Source organism: Dryobates pubescens, chromosome 1 (genome assembly GCF_014839835.1).
Source record: "Dryobates pubescens isolate bDryPub1 chromosome 1, bDryPub1.pri, whole genome shotgun sequence".
NCBI lineage: Eukaryota > Metazoa > Chordata > Aves > Piciformes > Picidae > Dryobates > Dryobates pubescens.
In genome coordinates, this window is record NC_071612.1 from 51,165,180 (window position 1) to 51,189,369 (window position 24,190).

Genomic DNA, 24,190 nt, shown 5'->3' on the forward strand with positions numbered 1-24,190 from the left:
ATCCTGGCATGAGTGCTCAGCATAGTTCAGAAAGTCTCCACTAAGGCAAAAGTAACTGTAATGTTTCTTTTTAAAAGTCAGATCTTCTTGTTTCTGTTCTGTAAAAAGCTTTTTTAGGTACCGTTACTCATTCCACCATTCTCAAAATAAATTGTACTATACAAAATGTTTTACCCCCTAAGGGAAAATAACAGCAAATGAGACTTTCACAAACACTAGTTCCTAGACAATTAATAAATAAACAATTCTTCACATCAGCTTGCACCCAGTGAAGTGGAAGCAGTCCTTATCTTCCACAGCAAGTTCAACTTTGAGCACAGCAATGATATTTTCAATACAAAAATCTGCAGCATAATGAAAGAGCATAATCACAAAAGTGAAAATCTGTGTTTCCGGAACACCAGTAATTCACACTAGGCTATTCATGGCTTTTACCATCTACAGAGGTGTCTGGTGAAAAGACAGAATGACAGCAATGACAAGAATAGTTTAGGTCACGACAGATTTCATGAGACCGCCTGGTCCACCTCTTCACTCAAGTGAAATGGACTTGGATATTACATTACACAGGCCCTTGTCCAAAGTCAACTTCAAAGCACCTTCAAAACAGTAGATGCCACCATCTACTGTGGCATCTGTGGCAGTACTTGACAGAATTTTTTTTCATGTAGCTTATTTGTCCTCTTGCTGTTCAGCTCCAGGAAAACTCACATCCCTTCTCACTGCTAACTCTCGTCCAAACTGGAGTTATATGCACCAATGCTGTTTGTTTACAAATTTAAGGTGAATATTGTCAACTATGTGATTACAGTTTTCATTCTCCCATGTTACCATAGTTACAGTCATTCATACAATTCAATAGTTTACTGTATCCATACATAAAATTGTTAGCTCTTAGCTAATTGTTGCCCTAAGTCTCTGTTTTCCCTCAAATCTGCTCCCCTCTGTTTTTTCAGTCATTCCATGCCTTAATCTTTCTCTGGAAAGCCGCCTATGAAGAAATGTTAAAGCTCATGGGGAAATATCTTAAGTGTTACAGGAGTGACAACTCTATTGCAGCTCTCCAACTTTAGTCTGAAAATAGACATCACGTGTCATAAATACAGAAATATTGGCCGACTAACAAATATTACTTTACAGCAGATTTGCATCTGACCCACCACATCTCAGAGCCTAGCAAACCCTGATACTTTTGGCACAAACAGTTGGTGGGAGATACCTCTGAAAATTGTGTCCTGGATTCAAAACTTTTCTGATGTTCAATTTGCTTTACTCACATTGGACAGGCTTTTATAGACTTCCTAGCTGTATTTTGCTGAATGAAAGCAAAATATTGTGAGGTTCTCTCTCTCAACAATTTCCAACATTCTAAATTTAACAATTCAGTAAGAAAGTAGAACTTAATAAACATGCCATTGTAGTATTCCCACAACAAATTGACTTATTTATGAAAAATCCCTCATATTCAAACATAAGCAGTGAATTAGGTTGGTTAATTGAAGGAACATAAATGAATTCACAAGCGAAGTTACTCCACAGGGAGTACAAGATGATGGCATTTTTATTCCAGTCCAATTAACCTTGGATCATTGAACAGTGTAATTTTAAATTTATTGTACCCAAAGCAGGGTGATTACCCAGCATAATTGCAAGATAGTATTTGTTCATAAGAGAAATCAAACTCAGGAATTACAGGTTTTGTTTGGGATTTTGTGTGTTTGTTTTTTTAGACAGGGGCTAGTATGAAGTGTGAAGCTGGGAACCACCTCTTCTTCCTTCCAGCTGAATGTTTCATTGCACAAATGCTTCACAAATTTAACATGGGTTTGGTTGGGTTTTGATTGTGGTTTGTTTTGGCAGTTGGGGTTTTTCCTTCAGTTGTTTTCTGAGGGGGAGAGGAAGAAGTTGGACAGTTTTAGACACAACATACCAGATATAGTCCTATGATTTTACTCAATGTAACATTGGCTTCTACACATTTCCTGGTATACTAACCATCAACTTGCCAACTGCTGAGACATAGATCATAGTAAAATTCCTAACAAATATGTATTTGCTGGTATTTTCAGCTAGCATCAGGATTGAACACTATCAATAGGCAGCAAACCCATTCTTTAAGCCCTTCTGTATTTGTGTCTGTATTTAGAAACATTAACTACAGTAATGCTTAAGTAGATCTACAAGCTGAACATGAAAATTTTACCTATGTTAGCAAGCAATGAAGACCTATAGAGAAACTGGTGGTGCTGATGATCTGATGCTTGATCGACTCTCATTTCATGGCTTGTATTTTCTGGCTGACCAGTTTTAATTTGGAGCATCCCTAGAGAGGGTGCATTACACACCAAATTATTTCAAATTAAAAACCTCAGCCTGCTCCTCATAGCACTGATTGAGAATTGAGCTTGTGTGTATTACTGGTTCATTTTCCAGCAGCAAAATGCCTTTAAAGTGCTCCAGTTGCCAAGGATCTGTTCCAGCTCTGTGCATGACTAAAGTGGTATTGCAGATATAAAAGTGCAGTTGAGCAGATGAATTGATGTAATCCTATTATAGCATATTGTTTTAACACTTTAATGTAGTAATATGTTTAACCTAACATAGTAATTTCTGTGAAACATGGACAGCAGAGTTACAAATGCCAAGTATTTCAACACTAACTTTTCTTTCAAGTGTATGCAGTTTCACTTTCCTTCCTAAAGAGCTGAACTTGTACATACCTCAAGTTTTAATTTCCTCAAATCACTGCATTTATATTGCTTCTCAACACAAGTGTCCAGCGCACAGAATCAGGGTCTGACAGTATCCCTTTCTACACCATTAATTACAAACAAGGAAACTTAACAACCAGTGATTACACTCAAGAGTTACATTAACTGTATCTTCAAATTAAGAAGGTGATCCTCTAGCAATCTATTGCAATTTCTTCAGCACAAGGGATACTGTGTGCAACACACTATTTTGGGCAAAGAAATCAATCCTCTGTATAATTCAAACTCAGTAATCATACTTACCTCTAAAGTAATTTTAGATGTAAGAACTAAAGTCGATTCCAAGCAAAGTTCTGCAAGCATGACCTGTACCTGCTAAATGCAACTACCTGCAGAATTTAACACAAAAAACAGGCAAATGGACACAAAAATAGTATTACAGTTAACTACGAAGCATTAATAAAACAGCCTAAACCATAATTAATTTGTCAATCTATAACCGAATTTTATATTGGGGTTTGTTCCATGCCAAATATTATTACAGGAGAAAGAGGATACACCTTCATGTAAGAGAATCGTAGCAGCCCAATCAAAGAATTGTTCGTCCAGATCCAACTATTAGAGAAAACAAGTGAACATTACCATACATATAACAGGTCTCGGTAGTAGCAACAGTTACAATTGCTGTACATAGACTTCCCATTATCTCACTCCTTCTCCAGGTGTTATGCTTACCCTTCAAGTGCACCCCTCTGGAGCTTGAGGTTGATGTCATCCACTTGTGCCAGAGGACCATGGCAAGTCATCAGCCTCCTAAGTTGGAGTATGGTGTTAACAATGCCTTCCTTCTTAATCTGTAATCCATTTGGAATCACTTATGCTTCATTACACACTTGTAACGCTTTTTTCTTTATACAGCTGCATATTCAGTTGCATCTGATTTTAGCATACACAGGGCATTTTTCACATGCTACATATTTTTCTGTCCATTATACACAGAACAGGCTGTGTCTAGAGCCAAGATTGTACTTTAACTGACCACTGGGGAGTAGTTTGCAGTCCAGGCTTCCAGTGCCAAGCGACGCCTCATCTCAGGTACTTCTCTGTGCTGCATCCTGCCCTGTCATTTAAGGCTCCTGTTATCATAACAAGTATCTCTTCCTCTATAATATCTTATTCTATTAAAACCAATAGCAAATTCTGCACAAAGTATTTGCCACTGTTATCTAACTACAAACCTATGTGTAATCCACAGGGAAGAAGGAAAAAAAAAAAGCCATGTAAACTACATCAATCATAGCCAACCTGGCTGTTAACAAATTGCTGTTACAGCTAAAACAAGTGAAAACAAAACTCCCAGTGAAGGAAGCTCTAACAAAGCAAAACTAAGTCACAGTCATGAGGCTGTATTGAGTTTACTGTGACCTACCACTAGCAACACAAAGCAATTGGGCTAAATTAAGTTTGTGAACAGAAATACAGACTGCAAACCACTCTATTGTATTGTTGGTTAATGATTCAAAAATTGTCACAGCATTTGTCACTGGAAAAAAATTAACCTATGTCTCTGACACTCCCCCCCACCCCCCCTTTTTTTTTTTTTTTTTTTTTTTTTTTAAAACTTCATGCAGTGTAACGACTTCCATTCACCTCGGTCAGAGGCACTTCCACAGAGAATACGAAGCGCAATTGTAGGACTGACTCTCGAGAAAGTGGATAAGCTTTGTAATTTCAGGAAACTGTTTTCACTGTAAAGGTAATCAAACAGCAACCTAGTACTACCTGCATTTTGGATAAAATTTAAAACAAGTGAGTTCTGAAATGGCACACTGTCTCCCTGACAGGTCTGACAACTTCCTAGAAAGGCTGGCTATGTACTGAAGTTATCTATGGGCATTTCAGCACTAGGAACCAAAGACAAACTAAGGGAAATTATGCTAGTTTTTTCTTTCCCCATACTATGTAGCCTTGCATCCTAAATTAATTGCAAAACATCTAACTGGAAGTTGATCTTGTACAGCTATTGTAGGACACTGAAACTGACCGAATAATTCAGCTCTTCTGAACAAATTTTGATCTAGTTTTTCCAACTATTAAAAAAACAGACGGCTCAGCAGCAGGCTTTTACTTAATATAAAAGCAGTTAAATATAGGAGTTAAGAGTTTATGACTTATATAAATAGGGGCAAACCTAACAAATTTAGGTGTCAGATTTTTAGCTTCCATGCAAGCAGATTTCAAAATCTGCATGCAACCACTCTGAAGATATTAAATACCATCTATGAGACAAATCCTTACCACTATTAGACAGTAGTTACATAAGCTCTGAATTTTATTCAAAAATAGATTTCCATCACCACATAACAGTCTGCAAAAGTATTTATCATCCCAAACTAGTAGGCATTATAAAAATATACCATTATTTAATATTCAGTTATTTTCATCATACAGTTTTCTTTTTAGAAACAGAAAACACATATAGAAAAGTTTGCTATGGATGTCCCATAAAGCATTAAACTCCACATTTGTTCGACCGTTGTGGAAAAATGAAGCATCTCCAAAAAAAAAAAAAAAGGGAATTCAGCCTTGGCAGGCTGTTCTCCCTCCCTTTAAACTGAAATGCTCTGTATGCACATTTACAGAAACTTAGTAAGGCCTGAACTGAAATGAGTGACTATTAGGAGAAGGGGTGGAGGGAGGAGGTGGAGGCGGAGGTGGAGCGGGGGGTGGATGAGGTAAAAATGAGTATGAGTTGTATGTGTTTGGAACTGTCCACATCATATTTGAATTTGAAGGCGGAAGGTGGAATTGCTGCATGTTATTCACAGAACCAAAAACTGGAGGAGGAAAGGGATACTGATGCATCACTGGATTTTCTGTTTGATGTTGTGGAAATGCTGGAGATTCACGATACAATCTGTTGTCTGAAGGGTACTGCTGTGGCGGTCTTACTTGCGGTCTCAAAAAACCTGGAGGGCCTGATTGACGAGGACCTGAATCCCTGAAGAACCCTCTGCCACAGTATCCCCTTGAATAACTTGAAGCAGGCTGTGGCATTGATTGATTAATTCCATTATTCTCACCTTAAAAACAAAACACAGACACGCAGTTTTAATATTATTTTGGAGTTTAGTCCTCACAACTTTCAAGTTAAGTCATGAAAATCTGAAATGTAGTATTATCAACAAGACTGACAAATAATACAAACAACTAAATAATGCTGGCAAGTCTATGTGCCAATAACTCACATTGATTTATTACAGTAATACAAAAAGGATGATCCTGAGGGTTAAAATTCAGTCACAAAAACCCCAAATGTTACTTCCTTTCACTTCAGGCATTTTCATTTGTATTAAGGAATCACAGAAACACCCAAATTGTGTTTTGGACACTTTGGTTTAAAACAAGATTTCAAAGGAAGACATATTAAAAGTGAAGATAAACCAACACTCCATTATGCTAAAGTGGTATTCAGCTTTCAGACCTAAACTGGTATTACAGCACAGACAGTACACATGAAATTATTCAAAGTCAAATTAATAAAATTAAATCACTTCATCAGAAGAAGGCAGCCTTTACCTCCAGCAAATTATCTTTCAGCATTCATCTTTCTAAGATGCATTTTTTCCTGTACAGGTCACTGTAGCCATGTATTTAGTGTTCATAACAAGTGCACTGCTACTTTATATAAATACTGTAAATGTATTTATGAGAAAAATGCTATCAAATTATGAGCAATGAAGTATCAAGAACATTCTAAAGATCTGCTGAGATATTCAAAAGACTGTGGAATTTAAACTGAGACATGATCTCTAAAAGATTTAAAGGCTAGAATCAAAAATGCATTTAGGGATGTAACACTGCATAAAAATCACTGAATTTTAAGAATCTATGTGGACCTGAGACATAGCAGATCCACATAGAATTACACAGACTACAGAGAATTATTTTCACCTTTTCAAAAGCTAAGTCTGGTAAGGTAGTTTGAAACCAAAATTCTAATAATGTTCATGAGAGGTTTAGGGCTTAAGATTCTTTAGTGCATGCAGGCCTCACAGCAGCACTGAAGCAGAAGTGTTTGAGTGAATGAATTTGTTCTATCAAAGCCTGTGATGATGAACCATTTCTAATATACTCAATTTTATGGGAGAGGGGCAGGGAAAGAAATGTTTTATGAAGCAAAACTGAGACCAAGTTTGCACCTCAATTTGACAGATACCCTTGTTGTTGAATTCCACATGCAAACTGAATTACACAAAATGTCAATTCATACCACACTGTTTACAAAAATACACAGCAAATCATACCCATGCTCCCTTGACACATAGACAGTTCTTCCCATTGAGTTCTCGGCTATGGAACATAGCTCACTAACAGCCTCAGCAAGCCCTAGGCAAAGGTAGGTCTGGAGTAAGCTGGCAGAGTAAGTGTACAGTGGAAAACATGCCCTATGCTGGATAAGCAAAAATCAGGATAAAAATAACCATTACCAATGGAGGGAAAGTATAATTCAGATCCTTCCTTTAAAGGAAAACTAGCAAAACCCTGGGGCAAAAGCCAAAGAAATATTGCAGCTTTGTCTAACAGGTACTTGGGAGAGATGTAGCATGCACAGAATAAAAAGGTTAACAGGACAGTTACTGACTTCCCAGATCAAAAGAAAAGAGGTTCAGCAGGGTTAGGTATCGAGCACCTTCACAAAATGAGAGCAGACTCAGAGCAGTAAATCCAAGAAAAATCAATGGGGGGATGACTAGTGTAGGTAAACAGAGAGGTTCTCAGTGGGTTACACAAGTAACAGTTATTTTAAACATGAATTTTTATGCCATGGGTGAACAAGAGCTTCCTTTTCATGTAGAGGAAAAAATTTTCCATCTAGGGCTTATGTCTTCTCCCCAGTTGTCAAAAAAATTACTTTCCACAAATTGCACATGGCCTTCCTCTATCTTCTCCCTGCACTCAAAGGCTTGAATTGGACCTGGGCCCCAATAATCCCTGCAATAAGCAAGCTCTAAACTCCAAAAGGTCCCATCTGTTCTATATCCTCACTGTGTAAAATGCCACTAAATTCAGAGACTTAAAACAGTGTCAACTGTCCTCCTCTTAAAGCACCTCCCTCTCACATTTTAATGACACATCCCCTCATTTTTCTTTTAAAATAAGGAGCACAGCCACAAAATCACAAATATATAACTTCAAAAAGCACATAAATACTGATTAACTATATAAAAGCTCAATCATTAAGATAATTATTTCTAATTCAATTTAAGCGATTAAAGCATTCTTCCATAGCATCTACTCACTTGATGCATTTCTTTCCCACTTGGGTTTCTTCCTTCCTTGACTTTGAGGCTTCTTCTTCTGTTTTGCCTCCCTTTCTTTTTCATCATCACTGAAATCCAAAGCCTGGTTAGAAAAAAAAAACAAACAACAAGCCACAAAACAAATAAATAAACAAACCCAAAGCTATATAAAAGTTGCAGAGAACTCAAGTTCTAGACAATTTTAAAGAAATTATTTAAAAAACAATCCATCCTGCAGTCATCTGAGAATGTGTTCAGCTGGCTTCAAGACAATAAACGTTCCACAAATTCCTCATAAGACAGTTACAGAATATGCATTTATACCTTTTAATTTTCCAAAACCCAGTAACATTGAAGTATCAAACATACATTTTTAATTTCTTGGACATTAGTAAGAAAAAAATTGGGAATCTTGAGGTAACTGTCTATATATAAGAAAAAGCTTTTGAAGAACAAGCTGCAGACCAGGTGAATTAAAATACGGGTTTCAAAAACAAGTTAAAATTAATTTGGCAACCAATACTTAATTCAAAGTTACTACATGAAAAAAAATATCTCTAGTCTAAAATTGTTACCAAATAGGAATTTTCAGTACCATAATTCATATCACTGTTTCTGTTAAACTTGCAACAGCAATTATTTGACAGGAATTCTCCACATCAGAAAAATCTTGTCATCTACAACTGATTTGATGTCACTGCAACATTTTGTTCCTGAAACACAAAGTCTTGCTACCTTTCAAATCCTAGCTGACATTTAGAATGAGGAAGAGTTATTAGTGACAATAAAGCAATCTGTCAGCATGAGTTCCCTGGAAAACAGCCTGCTTATATATCTTAAAGGATTACCCTATGCAGTTCTGAAAGGAAGGGGTTTACTGTCTCTTTATAGCATGCATCTCAAAAACAATGCACTAAAGAGGTGTTTAAAAAGCTATGTGAAAGTTAATTCTGAATATAACTATTTCCTGTTCTACAGTAAGGATTACATTTTTACTCAAAAAAGCCACAAAGAATAAACCAGTATGATATACGCCACGAAGTATATCTTTCATTAGCCCCATCTTCTTGTAAGGACTTCAATACACCATCCTCCAGTACAGCAGAAATAAACAGCAGGTACCTTCCACTGCTAGCTGATTTCCATGTAACATTCCATAAAAGCCACCTCACAGAGAAACTGCTGATCTGCTCCTGGCAATCTTGTCACATAGAGATCACACTGTCATCCCACAAGCCCAAAGATAAGGCTGAGAGGCACTGTACGGTAAAGCTGGGCTCATTACAAGATTGTCAGAAAATGAACACTTACCTCATACCTTAAAGTAGCAAGCATGAAAGGTCTAACATGGATTAATTTAACATTGGTGCAAAAATAAAGTTTCACAGTATCACAAAATATCCAGCAATTACATAGTTCATAACAGGAGCTGGCCAGGTTACTTATCAAACCAGCTGCCAGCTGAGGGCTATAAAATAGAGTGTGGCTGTAAGAGACAATTTCAAGCATCAGCAGCACAAAGTTTAATCTATGTCCTTATCACAGCAAAAGCTACTTTCTATCAGCTCATCAGCTGCCACAGGTTTGATATCTTAGTGTAAACTCTAACTGCTAGTTCTATCTAAGATTATTCTAATTAAGAACTACAAGATGTTCAATGTGGTATTTTCTCCAAAACAGAGCACACAGTTCTAAGTCAGAACAGTCATGGAAACCATAAAACCATCATAAAAAGCCCATCTTTGCCATCACAGATTTTGTTTAAGCTTCCTTCCTACAGCAAAGTACAGTAAACTTGAAGTTACATCTATACTTTCAGATTTTAAAGCAAATGTAACAGTATCATAATTAACATTGAGGAAAAAAAAATTAAACTGTCAACTTCCCAAAAAGCAACAAATCTACCTGCATTTGCAGAAGATTTGACTGCTTTACTATGTTTAGAGACATTTTGAAGTTACTTAGGTTCCTATAAATTCAAATTACTTATTTTCAAACTTCTCTACTGAACAACTTCAAAAATAGGACTAAAAAAAAAAAAAAAAGAAAAAAGAAAAAAGATCACCATTATCCAGGAAGCACATTTTGCATCATCATGACTAGGAAAATAATTCAATGAAAGTAAGACTGGTCAAAAGTTTCTAAGTATACACAGGCTTTCAACGCTCCGTTGATCACCATCACATACGTACAGTCCAATTCTATGCAGCACTTCTAAATCGCAGATGATGATTCTCTGTCAGATGATGTCTTCCCAAGAAAGGAAGGCAATTTACAGTCAGAATTGAGACAGATGCACTCTTTGAGGGAAGTTAACACTGCTCAGCTCAGTTGTATTTGTGGGAATAAAAAAAGGTATTCCAAAATGCATCATGCTCACCATAGTGCAAAAAGCAACATTCTGGGTTAACACACTGATAGATCATTACAGGACCTATGCTGAAGTGTAGAAATGCCCAAGCCACATCATCTCTCCTTCAAGCCAGAACAACTGGCATGGAATAAGGACTGTGAATGCTAAAAGTGACACTGTCCAGGAGGCTGCTGAGGGACAAGTTATCCAGCTATGAGGATGGTGCACTGGGTGAAAAACTGGCTCTGCTGAAGGGCTGGGGCTGCATCTGGTTTGTTATTGGTCACCAGGAGTGCTCCTCAGAATTCAGTTCTAGGGCCAGTTCTCTTCAATACATCTATCAACAACCTAAGCACAAGAGTTGAACGAATTAGCAAGTTTGCTGATGATACCAAAATAGGACTCTCTTAAGGAACAAGAGGGCTTTCAGAATGATCCAGACAGGTTGGAGTATTGGGGAGTGAATAATGGGATTAAATTTAATAAGTCACAATGATGAATGCTGCACCTAAAACAGAGTAATGCTGAGGACAAGACTAAATGGGAAAGGAATGGCTAGAAAGCAGACCAGCAGAAAGCAATCCAAGGATGATGGTCAATGGCAGGCTCAACAGGAGGAAGCAGTGTGCCCTGGCAGCCAAGAGGGCAAGCTGCATCCTAGAGTGCAAACACAGCATAAACAGCTGGTCAACAGAGGTGTTTATCCTGCTGTGTTCAGCACTGGTATGGCCTCATCTGGAATACTGCATTGCAGGTCTGAGTCCCACACTTTAAGGAGGATCTGAGGGTTCTTGAATCCGTCCAAAGGAGAGCAACAAAGCTGGTGAAAGAGCTGGAAGGAAACGTCCTATGAGGAGGAGCTAAGGACTTCAGACTCATCTAGTTTAGAGAGAAGGTAGCTGAGGTGCAACCTCATAGCCCTCTACAGCTTCCTGAGGAGCTGACAGGCAGAGGAAGGTGGATGAGAACATCTACCCAGTATCCAGTAATAGGACATGTGGAAACTGCTCAAAGCTGTGCCAGGGAAGGATTAACCCAGGTAGCAGGAAACATTTCCTTACCAAGTGGGCTGTCAAACACTGGAACAGGCTTCCTGGACAGATGGTTGATGCCTGAAGTCTGTCAATGTTTAAGAGGCATTTGGGCAATAGCCTTTGGCTTATGGATAGCCCTGAACTGATCAGGCAGTTGGACTAAATTATCATTATAGGCACCTTCTGACTGAAATGTCTATTCTGTCCAAAAAATTTGTTATAATACTGAAAGAAAAACAAAAACAAACCACCCACAAAGCCACTTTCTCTAGAGTAAGAAGCACAATCTACTTAGCACAGAACTATGTAGATTTTTGAAAGATTCAAGACAAGAAGATACAGAGATCTCTTTAGAATGCTGTGCTAAACACAAGCCTTCTAGGAATTTCAGCTACTATGGATAAGACATGCTTGAAGTAGAAACTGCAAGGAAAAGTGACTCAAGTATTCAGCTAGAAAACAGATCTCATATTAAAACACCCCAATAAAACTACCAGCCCTGCAATTCTTATTGAAGATAATAGTCATAGTTAGGAACACTGGACAGGAAGCCTGGATCTCATTGGAAAAAATCTTTATATATATTACATTCTTGAAGGACTAGAGGAACTGAAGATGGATACACACTTTCCCAATTCCAAAACCAAGCGGAAAAGACAGCTGGTACTCTCTACACTGTGAGACCCTCTCCAAGAAAAACATGGCCTTCCTCTCGACAAAAAGAGGTGTACATCCAACTCTTGCCTGTATTAAAAAAAAACAACAAAACCAAGCCTCCTGACTAGTAACTGCACAGAAATTTTTCCACACACATCTTAATCAAAAGCAATAAACCAATAAAATATTTAGTTACTTCAGGTGGAGGCTCTTCATCATTCTTCCAAGATGCATCTGAACCTTTTTCCCTAGGAAAAAAAAAAAATAAAGGAGACATATTAGCCAATCAGATGAAGGATGACAGTGTGAGCAGTCTATTAAACATCTCATCTAAGTCATGTAGTAGCAACGTATTCCAGATTAGAAATCATTTTCAAAAACTACACTGTAGCAAATAGGGTAGCACTTACTTCGAGGCATCAGATATCCTACACTAGGAACTGCCCCTTTTAGGAGGCTTTTTTTTTTTTTTTAAATGTTGTTTCTAAGTCAGTAGTAATGCAGGTCAACTTAGGACTTCACTACATATGTCACTTGAAAAACCTGCCTACTTTAACAATTGCACATTTCACAAAGCTACTACTAAGCTTTGATAAATATTCTTTCAACATCCTTTCGAACCTAAATTTCTCTATTGTAGAAAGCTTTCTACCTATGCAAAGATGAAAAGTAACACTACTACTGTTATTATGAACCAACATCTTTGTTTCTCTCCCTCATGTTATTTTGGGGCAATACACACCTGTCAGAAAGAAACTCCAACACCTGTAGTCAGTAAGCAATATGCAGTACTACTGATTAGAATTTAAGCCTTATCAGTTCTTCAGGCAGCTTATCTCACTTTCCCAAGGCAGCCTTCCACATTCCAGTAAAATATAAAATACTTTTCATGCTGTGAGGCATTTTATAATATTCTGCAAAGAACAATATAGCAACTCTGATTTCTGAACTCAAATACTGTAAGATCGGGAAGTCTAACAAAAGGTGACTCAGAGGCACCATGAAAATACATGAGCTTCTTTAGAATTACTTTATGTTTCAGGCAATACAAAACAAATCTATTTTTAGCAACAATTATTCTCTGCATTCGAGAAGTTTTATACTACTTTCATTTATTTTGCTATAAAATTTTGCTTATTCACAGCACTGCAACTTTGTACAATGCAAGCAGATTACATTGCAGATTTAAGAAAAAAAAAAAAACTTCAATCAGGATTAACATCTGAAAGAAACATTTCTCTTCAAAGTACCATCACAGTTGCAAACAGCAGTTCTAAATCTTTAAGCCAGTAATACTTCACAAGCTAGTCTGCACATAGTAAAAATAGCAAAAAGCAAAAAATAGAAATGGTTGGTCATCAAACCTGCAATCCACAAAGTTCCAAAACCCTTCCTTCAAAGCACTGACTGAAGCTCAGCTGTTTCTACTATCTTCAATTCTTTACAAAAACATCACAGCAGAGGTCAGAAATCAAAATTCTTTATCTTTTTTCAGTGACATCTACTTTATGGAATGGCACAACCAATAGTATTGCCTCGCAAAAGCTTAAGAAATTTTACTGATGAAACTCAAAATACTATTTCAGTGAAATGAATCTTAATTGACATTAGTCAGAACTTATGGTTTGTGTCAGATTACACAGGTGTTCACACTGCTCATTTTAATGCAGGGTAAGTATCAATGTTCAGCTGTGCTGGTTTCAATACTGTACCATATATGGCAGTAAAGTACTACCAACAGACAAAGAGTTTGCAAAACTACTTGCAAAGCATGTGAAAAAAAAACACCCTTCAACATAAGCCTCAAGTCTGAGATGCTGAGCACAGCACACAGTTTTTGGTGTAGCAAGCAGATGATTAAAGTCTTTGCAGTTACTGTGCTAAGCAACCACGTCTCATGGCACAAATCAAAGACCAGCTGGCATTATAATGCTACAGAAAAACAAACAAGCAGCAGAGCAAGAAAGTAATCTATTTTGGCCTTCACTGGAAGGAAAAAAAAAATAAAATAAAAAAAATTGCTTGTTCCTTCCACAGAAATAGCAAAGAAAAAAGAAAACAAGGACTCCTGCAGGCCTGGTCACACATGTATGACTGAAGGAAAATAATACTTGGCATGAATACTGCAGAGTAACAATTAATGCAGACAAATATATTTTGCTGTAGTCAGAATAAAAGTGCAAGTGAGATGAGAATTAATCCTAATAAGCAGAGATTAAGTCACTTGTACGCCAAAGTATTTTTTTAACCTACAGTTACTTTAGCCAATCATTTGCCAATAATTTGAACATGAATGTTTAGCAGTTGTTTATTAAGCTTTGTTTCTTATTCTGTATCTTAAAGTACACTTCCTTTGAAAGGCAACGAATTTTGTTAACGCACGCTACCTTCCTAGGCAGAACTGCGATACACAAACAAGTTTATGTACATCATGTTACATTGTCACTAAAATCCCTCCCCTCTTCCAAATTTACAGCAGGCAATGTTCATATAGAATTGCTGTTTTCCAATAATAGATTTATTGATAATTAAATATAAGTTCTGGCCTTGCAACATGAAACAAAAACAGTAAAAATAAACACAAAGTTGTCCAGAATTCAAACAACTTAAAGTTGTGAAACTAAACAAGAACCTGAGGAACACCAAAATCTTGAAAGTTTCAGCTTGCAGAACCACTGTATGTGTGTGAGAAGGTGTGCAAGAGGGAGGCATCAATGAAATATTTTCTGGTAATGATTGTTTAGGTAACACAGCAACATTAAAGGAAAGTAAGCTTAATATACTAAATTCAATAAAGAGCTACTTAACTTTAGTAATTATAAAGCTTGCAGTTTACCACTACTCTGTACTGTTCTGAAAGACAAAACAGTATGACCTTTTTATTACAACACTGTCGAAAATACACAGGAAGAAAGTTTTAGCATCATGCTTAGTCCAACTGTTCCTCACTCAAGGCTAGACTTTAATCCAGTAGTTTCATATATATTAAAATACGTATGTGTGTGTATAAATGAATATATATGTGTATGAATAAATATATATATATAATCAGGATTAAGGAAAAAACAAATAATCAGACTCACTGTTTTAGCTTCTCTGCAAATATATACTGGGTGAAGTCCTCCACTGATGGAGCAAAATACATCCCATCTTGCACATTAATACCTTTTGCTTTGATGTGTTCAGAACTGTTAAATCTTAACACATAAAAGGGATGTAAAACAGGACCAAATATCTCAAATATCTGAAACAAAATGAAAATGTTTAGATAAACCACCAAGAGTAGACAGCTAATTTCTTTGCACACAACCATAAAGCTTTAATAAGATGCTTTGTATTTATTTGATGATATGTTTTGAACATTCAAAGTTATTTTCATACTTCAGTTTTATTACTGCATTCTGTTTTACAGTATTTCCCCAGCTACACTTTGAGTTAGAATTCTATATTCTTCTTTCTCTAATGTGCTTTCAAATCTCTTTCAACTGGAATAATCCCCTGACATTTACTCCTCAAAGTTCATTATCACAACATGCCTTTACATCACTTTCCCTATCTGTCCCTCAATTCTGTGGAGGGCAGAGAATTCTGATACGTCGTACAGACCATCTGCCACTTCAAGCTGAGGTTTGGGGTTTTTAAATCACCCACATCTAGCATTTAAAATATTACAGCAGTATAGCATCATGTAGATGATGACTTTCCTTCCTCAGAAAACATACAGAATTCAATGCAACACCCCTCTCAACAAACTTCATTATATTTGCATAAAGCATGAAACTGGAGTAGCAGAATTTATATACAGAAACATTCCCTGTTGTTTCTGAAACTGTGCTCTAATTTCTCCAGTCATTTCCCCCACTCCTGGCAATAAGAGCATAGCCTGTTATCCAAGACATCATGCATCTAAAAGCAGTCTCAAAAGGAAAAAAAAAAAAGGAAATTCATCACACATTGCAGCTCTGTAAGGATGCAATGAATTTCAGGTTGGGTATTCTATAAATTAAAAATAAATGAATATAGCAAAGCATCAAAAGCACAAAGGAATACTACTTATCAAGGAAATATTAACTTTCTTTCGGTAGACTTCAAGATTAGTTGTTGGAACATAAAAGAATACTTTGAATTTTGTATTATAAAAACAGAGGCTTATGCTTCATACACACCTTTCCTGCTGCTTGTCGATCTCTCTTAAAAATTATGCTGTCTTCATTTACTGGAGGTAGGCCATTCAGTGACTCAATTATTACTAAAATGAAAAAAAAAAAACAATCCACCCCAAACAACAATTAGAACTGTGTTGCAAGGGAAACATGTATTTAATTGCAGAGAAACTTAACAAACCACACCTGTCTACTTGTTCATAGAGCTTCACCTGAAAATTCTTGAGCACCACCGACAATTGCACACCTCTTCTCCAGTGATATGCAAGCGGTAAGACTTGTATTTGTTTCCAGAATTATTATTGTTGGGTGGAGAAAGAAAGGAGACAGGTAATAGGTAGAAAAGAGAACTCTCAGATAAGTATGTGTGAGGTATCTGTTGCATTTATCCATGATGTTTCTTAAGTACCCGGCAACAATAACCTAGTTTTTTGAGTGAAGATGGTCACAATTCTGCCTTCTTAGTATTTCAAATTCTCCTCAAAAAAGGAATGGAGATGATTTTCATCATTGCTTCCCCTAATAATTCATAAGAATCAGAAGAAGTCATAAAGCAGAGTTGTAAAAGCAGAAAAGTAACAGATATATTGGGGATTATTATATTAATATATAGTTATTAGTGTGTTTCTAGTTTTCACCAACCAATCTAAATTCAACACTTCGTATATTTCAGCTACATAAAGCAGGATGCAGACTGAACAATTCACCTATTGGTAAACTGACAGGATGTGAAAAGGTTATAATCACCATGGAGCAGTGGAAATTCCTAAGGAGAGTTTTCAAGGTTGAAGTCTTAAAGAACAGCTTTGGTTAAACATTTATATATTAGATCAAAAATAAAAATAATAGCAAACTGATTCAATTGTTTAATTTTCAACTTATTTTCAAAATATATTTTTAGCTGCAAACAGCCTTCTTGAAGTCCACATTACAACTATTAAGCAGGGAAGGACTAGGCAGAACTAAAGGACAACTACATTATTACATTCCACGTGTAAAAATCAGCTTTCTGTACATGAATTGACATTAAATTCTAACTCCACAGCAATACTACCAACAAAAATACAGCTTCTGTAACCTGGAGTCATTTACAATGAAAGAGAATATAATAGCAAAGGCTACTTGTGCTTTAATTCTTTTGGTACCTTACTCAGTGTAAGTGCTTTAGCTTCAGATTTGAACAGTTCAAGCCAAATGGAACACTTGAAATAAAATTAAATACAAACATACTATGACGTTTTACTATCAGCTTCAGCAAAACTTTGATTTCATACATCAAAAACTGAGGACTCAGCTACATAAGATACTTATTGCCTGCATTTTGACTTAGATTCACTCTACGTCTCAATTCCATTAAGTTTACCCTGCAGCACCTATAAATCATGTTAGTGATGCTGTCCTGTAGCTGCTGACACAAATAAATAGGAAGAATTTGTACTGCTAAACAAACAAGTCTTTTTCCTGTCTTCATTCATAAACAAGCAAGTGCTTGAGACTACATTGTACTGCATCTGTGCTTTCAGTTATACATCTCTTGTATCTTCTGAAAGTATTAAAATAGAGCATGGACAACTGGAATACTTCCTTAAAATACTGCAGATGTTCAATCTTATTGTTCCCAGAATATATAAAGATCATACTACATGGTAAAAAAGGGGTTTTTAAAATTATTACATGAAAGTGAAACAAGCACATGCGTAACAGTCATAGTACCCTAATCTTTATAAGATGTAAGTCAACCAAACAGGAATTCCACACAAATGTCATTTGGCAGTCAAGTGTCTCATTCAGCAGCTTGCTACCTCCTGAAAGAGGATGATGCAGTACTAACACTTTGAGGGGACTGTTAGGTACACAATTAATGCAGAGCTGTAAAGAAATTATTTTAATTAAAAATAAAGCAAGCACGTCTTGCCTACCTAGCTGTTCAATGATGCTGGAAACTGTCCCAAAGGGCTTCAGTTCAACATTATCAGGCAGAATTATTGACAAGTCTTCAACAGGAGGCAGATCCTAAAAACACCATGTCAAGATTAAGAATACCGTGTCATCATGCTATGACATTCGTAACTTCTTCATTGCATAAATCTGACAATCAGAAAAACCTCCTAGCATTCTGAAGATTTAATAAAAATAGTAATTAAGAAAAATTACTGTGATTTGGGTTTTTTCAGCATAATTCTAAATTAAGTCCTCTTATGGGAACGTCACTTTTGAAGACATCTTTTATATTGAGACTACTCTACTTATTTCCATTGCAATTAAGTAGAAGCCAATGTGGAGAAAATCAAGGACTGATAAGACATTCTGCTCATTTTTTTAACTTTCAACTTAAATCGAGTTTGATGTACAACACAGTAACTGGATAACCGATAACCTATCAACAAAGATCAGAAAACTTGTAGCCACATTAAATACATGACAGAAGAAAAATGTACACAAAGAGATAAAATAACATGAACTACATCACATGTAAAGCATCTGATTTGACAGGATGGTGTCTGTCCCTTTATGCCATGACCTAGACCACCAAGAATATGTAAAGAGAATTTAGCTACCAGTTGCATTAAGAAAGCCAGACTTCAGATACACAAATCAGTACTGCACTAACAACATCCAAATTAAACTTTTTCCTCAAATGTAATATCAAAGGCTGATTAACAATTAAATTATCATCCAATTTACTCAAACTAAGATTTTTATGTATATACTACACTGATGTGAATTCAATATGAACTATATGGAATACAAGGTAAGGGCCACTAGAGTACGAGTTATCTCAAAAATTCAACATGGTCTAAATTTGAAGGTAAAAGTACAAATCTCAGCACCGAATGGCAATTTTAAAGTCCATCACCAGAAACAAAATCCCTCTCCAATAGAAGAATCTTATTCTGTCTTACCAAAACTATCCTTGATCATCTTCACTCTTAAGAACTTGGCTTAGGAAAACCTTCTAGACCAACTGAAACAGTAGGGGCCAAGACTTTCCCTTATCATGTAACACAGCATTCAAGTCAAGATGTTAATTCAGACAGAAACTATAATCTACAGGACAGTAAATTTTTCAACATTAAGCCAGCTTTACTTCTGAGACTTAACCAAGTCATGGATGCCAGAGCAATTCAAAGGCCAAAGACCAGAATGAAGGAAACTAAAATTTTGATCATAAATCTCACACTGGTAAACTGGAGGTTTATATTTTTGATTCCACTAATACATGAAAGATTTTCTGCCTAAGCACATATTCCTGTTAAATACTTTTTAAACTTTTATTTTCATTTTATCTTTGACCCCTGCTTTAGTATGGTAGCTATTATTGGTGATTTTGGGGTGAGGAAATAATCATCACGCTTCATTTCTAACAGATAAATTTTAATTTTCAAATAGTATTCACTTAAATTTATGCAAGATAATCAGTAATATTTTTACATAACTATTACTGTAAAACAGATTAAAAAAAACACAACAGTAAATGCAGTTGCTAGAACTTTGTGTTTTGCTAACATTAACTATCACCGACAAAAAGCTATAGCTTTGCTTAAATAATAAATCAGGCCAGTACTTTAATGGAAGGCAATGTTTTCTAAAGACTTGCAGGTACCAAGCTAGTATGACAAAAAAAAGCAGTTCAACAAAGTCTTTTCAAGCTAACACAAATGATATTTAAATAATTGAGATAAACCTGATAAGCACATCTCTTTGTGCAAAAAAAATTGTTCAAAAGTCCAGTGTTGTAAAAAAATTAATTAAATGTTGTTACAGAAGCACTTATAATCATACTTCAAAACAACAGCCATAGAAACAGGAATTGCTGGGATGCTTTACTCCTTCAGAACACAACATTGTGTATTTCTCAATCTTCAATTAATTTCAGGCATAAATAATATCCAAAAAGCTTTGCTTTGCTCCAAGTGTCTCCCAAACAAAAGTTTAGGAATTACAACATACTCCCATCTCTCATTGTTGCACGTCAGGATGCATATTGTATACCAGCGTCCCGAAGAGACAAGCCACAAAACGTGCCCTAACCTGGACAACAGGCTAAGCACCTGCAAGTTTGCAAATGTGGACCTTTCCTGGGTTCCAGATGGTCCAGGTTAATGTGTAGCATGTGTAACTAACCTTGTAACATGCTTGTGAACTATGCATGCCCCTGGCCATGTTTGGACGTGTCCCATTCTACAGGTTAAGCTATCAGGTTTCTCTGTTACCAATGGACATGAACTGTCTTTGGACAGTATTTAAAACATCCAAGATGGCAGGCAATTTGCCTTGTTCTTACCAAGAAAGCAACAAGAGCTGAATGCTGCCAAAGTTGCAGCTGAAGACCCTGTCCTATCAGACAAACTACATGTGGGCCTCGTACCTGGAATGAAGCAAGAGCCAAGCCCCACCGGCAAGCAGAAGAGATCTTGCCAAGCAGAGGGGGGCAAATCCCAGAAGAGCTGCACTGCTGCAGCCCAAAGTAACCAACACTCCAAGAGCCCTGCAGCACAGACACTGCTTGCTAGAGAGCAAAGAACTGCCAAGTCATGGTAAGAATCAGTCTGAGAACCAAGAGGAAACCCAAGACCCCTCCGCAGCCTCCGTGCCCAAGAGAAGTCAGCCACTGCACACTGTAAGCTGATCAAAGCTCTGAGAGCCCTGTGCCAGAGCACACGGGAGGAGAGAAGCCACCTTAGCCCCCTCTGAGAGTGGAAACAGCCACAGCCTGTGAACCAGGAAGAAACCCCTTGAATTATAGTTACAGACACTGGAAAGATACTGGACAAAGTAGCAAGCCTTGAGTAACTGGCTAAGGTGCTATCGAATCCCTCCTGTGGGAAACCGCAAATCATGGAAGCTCTAGTTCCAATTTGAATTGCTGTATTGGAAATGCTCAAGTTTTTGCCTTAAATCTTTTAACAACCCTCACATACATGGTTTAGTTGATTAGACAGTGTTGGATGATGGGTTGGACGCGATGATCTTGAAGGTCTCTTCCAACCTGGTTTATTCTACTCTAAATGTATCTGCTCTTCAGAGTTTTTTTTCCCCCCTCTGCTTAACTTCTTGAACCCATCGCTACACTTGTTTCTCATCCCAGAAAGCATTCCGTACCGAACATACAAACATACTATTTGTGTAAATTGACATCAGTGTTACATTATCCTCATTTGTAATTCATGATGCATAGCTAATCAACTGTTGACAGATTATTACTAGAATTCATTCTTTTATATCTCTCAATTTTGAGATAATGATGACTAATGGTAGCAATACTTAGGCAATTTATGAGAACCAAAATCAAGATCTTGATGCAAATTAGGGTACCACTCTGCAACACATAAAACAGTGCTGTAATGAAAATTGCAGAATAAAGCAAATACCACTCTATGACCGCTCTAGTAGTTTTGCTTAGAGGCAATGCAACCTAAACCTCATATGACATTTGAAATTTTTACCCAAATGTTAAATCAAATGATATATTTGAAATATATCTGTTAGACATATGAGACCTTCTCACACAGAGAAAGGATGATGAAAGCATGCAATACACAAATAACAAAAAAATGCACTAAAACATTGATAACTTTATCCATAAATTTGTTTTTATTACTTATCACTGTGATTTAGTCAAATATAAGCACTGAAAGAGGTACGAACCTCTGCTCAGAGTGGTCTTAATATACTGGAAAATATCAGATTCTAGGTTATTAGATGTACTACACCTCAAGTAGAGGAAAAACAGAATCACTGCAATACTGCAATGACCTAAGAATATATTAAGGTAAAATATTTTAGGTCAAGCTACTCAAAAAAAACCCCAACCATTTGAAAGATAGGACACTGTACTTACATCAACAGGCAACTCATCCTTTGTTTTAACACAGTATGATCTGTTATCCTTCCCATTTGGACAATCGTCTTCGTCAGATATTGCTGAAGACGACGATGAAGAGAAAGATGTAGTTGATGATGTATCTGAATCTGTATCACTGAATTAAACACAGGAGTTAGGATGTAGATGACTACATTGCAGATAAAAAGAGCGCCTGAGATATACATTGCTCAAATACCTTTGGTTACCAGGTATTTTTCTTAAATTTACACATTTTTATACACATGAGAAGCAACCTTTCCTGAAGAAAAGGCCAAAAACGGACTTCTTGGAACAAAATCAACACAGCAGAAAGACAAAAATCAATCTGACTACCAGAGAGCAACTAGTGAAGGGAGAGAATAAGATGGCAAAATAGAAATTTGAGTTACACATAGCCAGCTAAGTAAGTTAAAGCTACACAATTTTCATCTTTAATATTCATTTGATTTTAAAAGATTTTAAAAGAAAAATGACTACAGGTGAAGCTATGTCATAGGTCAGGAATTTCATTCTCCATCACTTCATGCTGTTCTAGGAAAACTGACTGGAACAATTTCCAAAGTCAAACATTAACACAGTAACTGTTAAAACACATAGCTAGGAATCCTTAGGTTTTATTTCAAACGCCACCAGTTAAAAAGAATACATACCCAATCTTACTGCAACGGCCCAAAAGGACAAAAATCGCAGAAACTAACAAAGCATGCAGTCCACGCATAACCAAAGTTATCTTTCACCAACTACACTGAACGCCAAGGTATAGATGCAAGTAGCAGATATAGTTGAAGATGTGCAGACTCATGACCTTGAATCCTACCGTAAGTTTTTTTCAGTAATAACACTTCAAGTGCCTTGTCACAAGTGATGTCGAGACACTCTGTGAAGACCATGGCAAACAAGACATCCAAATGGTTACCATGGCCCAACCAGCCATGACTCTCCACAGGCCACCACCATGTTTTCATTAAGCTCTGTAACTTTACAGTTTCTGTTTTGTAAGCTTATCAACAATAAAATTTCCATTGAAACATAAATGAAAACGTCATCTTTAATAAGAAAGAGAAAGCTACAGTAACTGAAACCCTCGGACGGGAGAAAGAGGAAGACCCGGACGCCTCGCTAGCACAACTTCTACCCCGAGAGGCCTCTGAATGGCAAAGAGCGACAGGAAAAGGGACGCACCCGTCTCGCCCCACGGCCGTGTCCCGGTGCTAAACTCACCTGTCCGAGTCCGACGAGGAGACGGCGGCACGAGGGCCTGCGTGACCTGCTGGCAACGACGAGCAGTTCGCTCCTTCGGCTGAGGGCGCCGTGGCCTGGTCTTTCCCACTGCCCTGTCGGGGGCTCGGGGGGTTCAGCGGCTCCTCCGCCGGCTCAACCCCCGTGCTCGCCGCCGGCTCCTCCGCCGGCTCAACCTCCGTGCTCGCCGCCGGCTCCGCCGCCAGCTCTACCTCCGTGCTCGCCGCCGCCACCTCGCCCGGCGCCTCCTCCACGCTCGCCGCCGGCTTCTCGTCCGGCGCCTCCTCCACGCTCGCCGCCGGCTTCTCGTCCGGCGCCTCCTCCACGCTCGCCGCCGGCTCCTCGCCCGAAGGCATTCCGGCGGTGGGAGGCTCAAACGCCAGGCTCTCTAGCTGCGCTACCACCTCCACCTGCGCCTCCATGCCAGCCGCATGCCACGTGAGACCGCGACCCCGCCCCCATCCAGAAGCTACTTCCGGCTGCCCCTAGGGCCCACGCCCCCATGAAGTGGGGTAGCCTAGGCCAAGTGATGGGCAAAGCGCATGCGCGGGACGGGAAGCGCGCCGTGCGAGGGGCGTCAGCCGGTGACGTATCAAGGGGCGGTGCGAGAAGCGGTGGGGGCGGGACAAAGGGCGGGGTGCCGCGGCTTGCCGCGGGCTGGGGTGCGCAGGAGGAGGCGGAGGCAGATGGTTCTGGTGTTTGATTCGTCTATGCCTTTCGTTAAAATAATTAATTGTATTAAAAACTGATGGGAGGTAGCAATAATAAATTTTGTCATCATTCATCTCTAGACTATCTTGAAAAAAATATCACAAGATTGCTTCACCAGTATCCCGTATAGACTGCAGGGAGCATCTAACACGC

The 24,190-nt window shown here is 37.8% G+C and overlaps 1 protein-coding gene across 1 annotated transcript; it reads right to left on the reverse strand.

Annotated features, from left to right (window-relative positions):
* Positions 1-4,869: 4,869 nt before the first annotated feature.
* NAF1 (nuclear assembly factor 1 ribonucleoprotein) lies at positions 4,870-23,748 on the reverse strand. The gene is made up of 8 exons (XM_054175946.1): positions 23,309-23,748; positions 22,064-22,202; positions 18,141-18,234; positions 16,225-16,307; positions 15,142-15,302; positions 12,255-12,306; positions 8,015-8,117; positions 4,870-5,794 (listed from the first exon to the last, which is right to left on the reverse strand). The coding sequence occupies exons 1-8, from the start codon at positions 23,746-23,748 to the stop codon at positions 5,358-5,360; spliced, it is 1,509 nt and encodes a 502-aa protein (XP_054031921.1). The 3' UTR covers positions 4,870-5,357.
* Between the last annotated feature and the right edge of the window lie 442 nt (positions 23,749-24,190).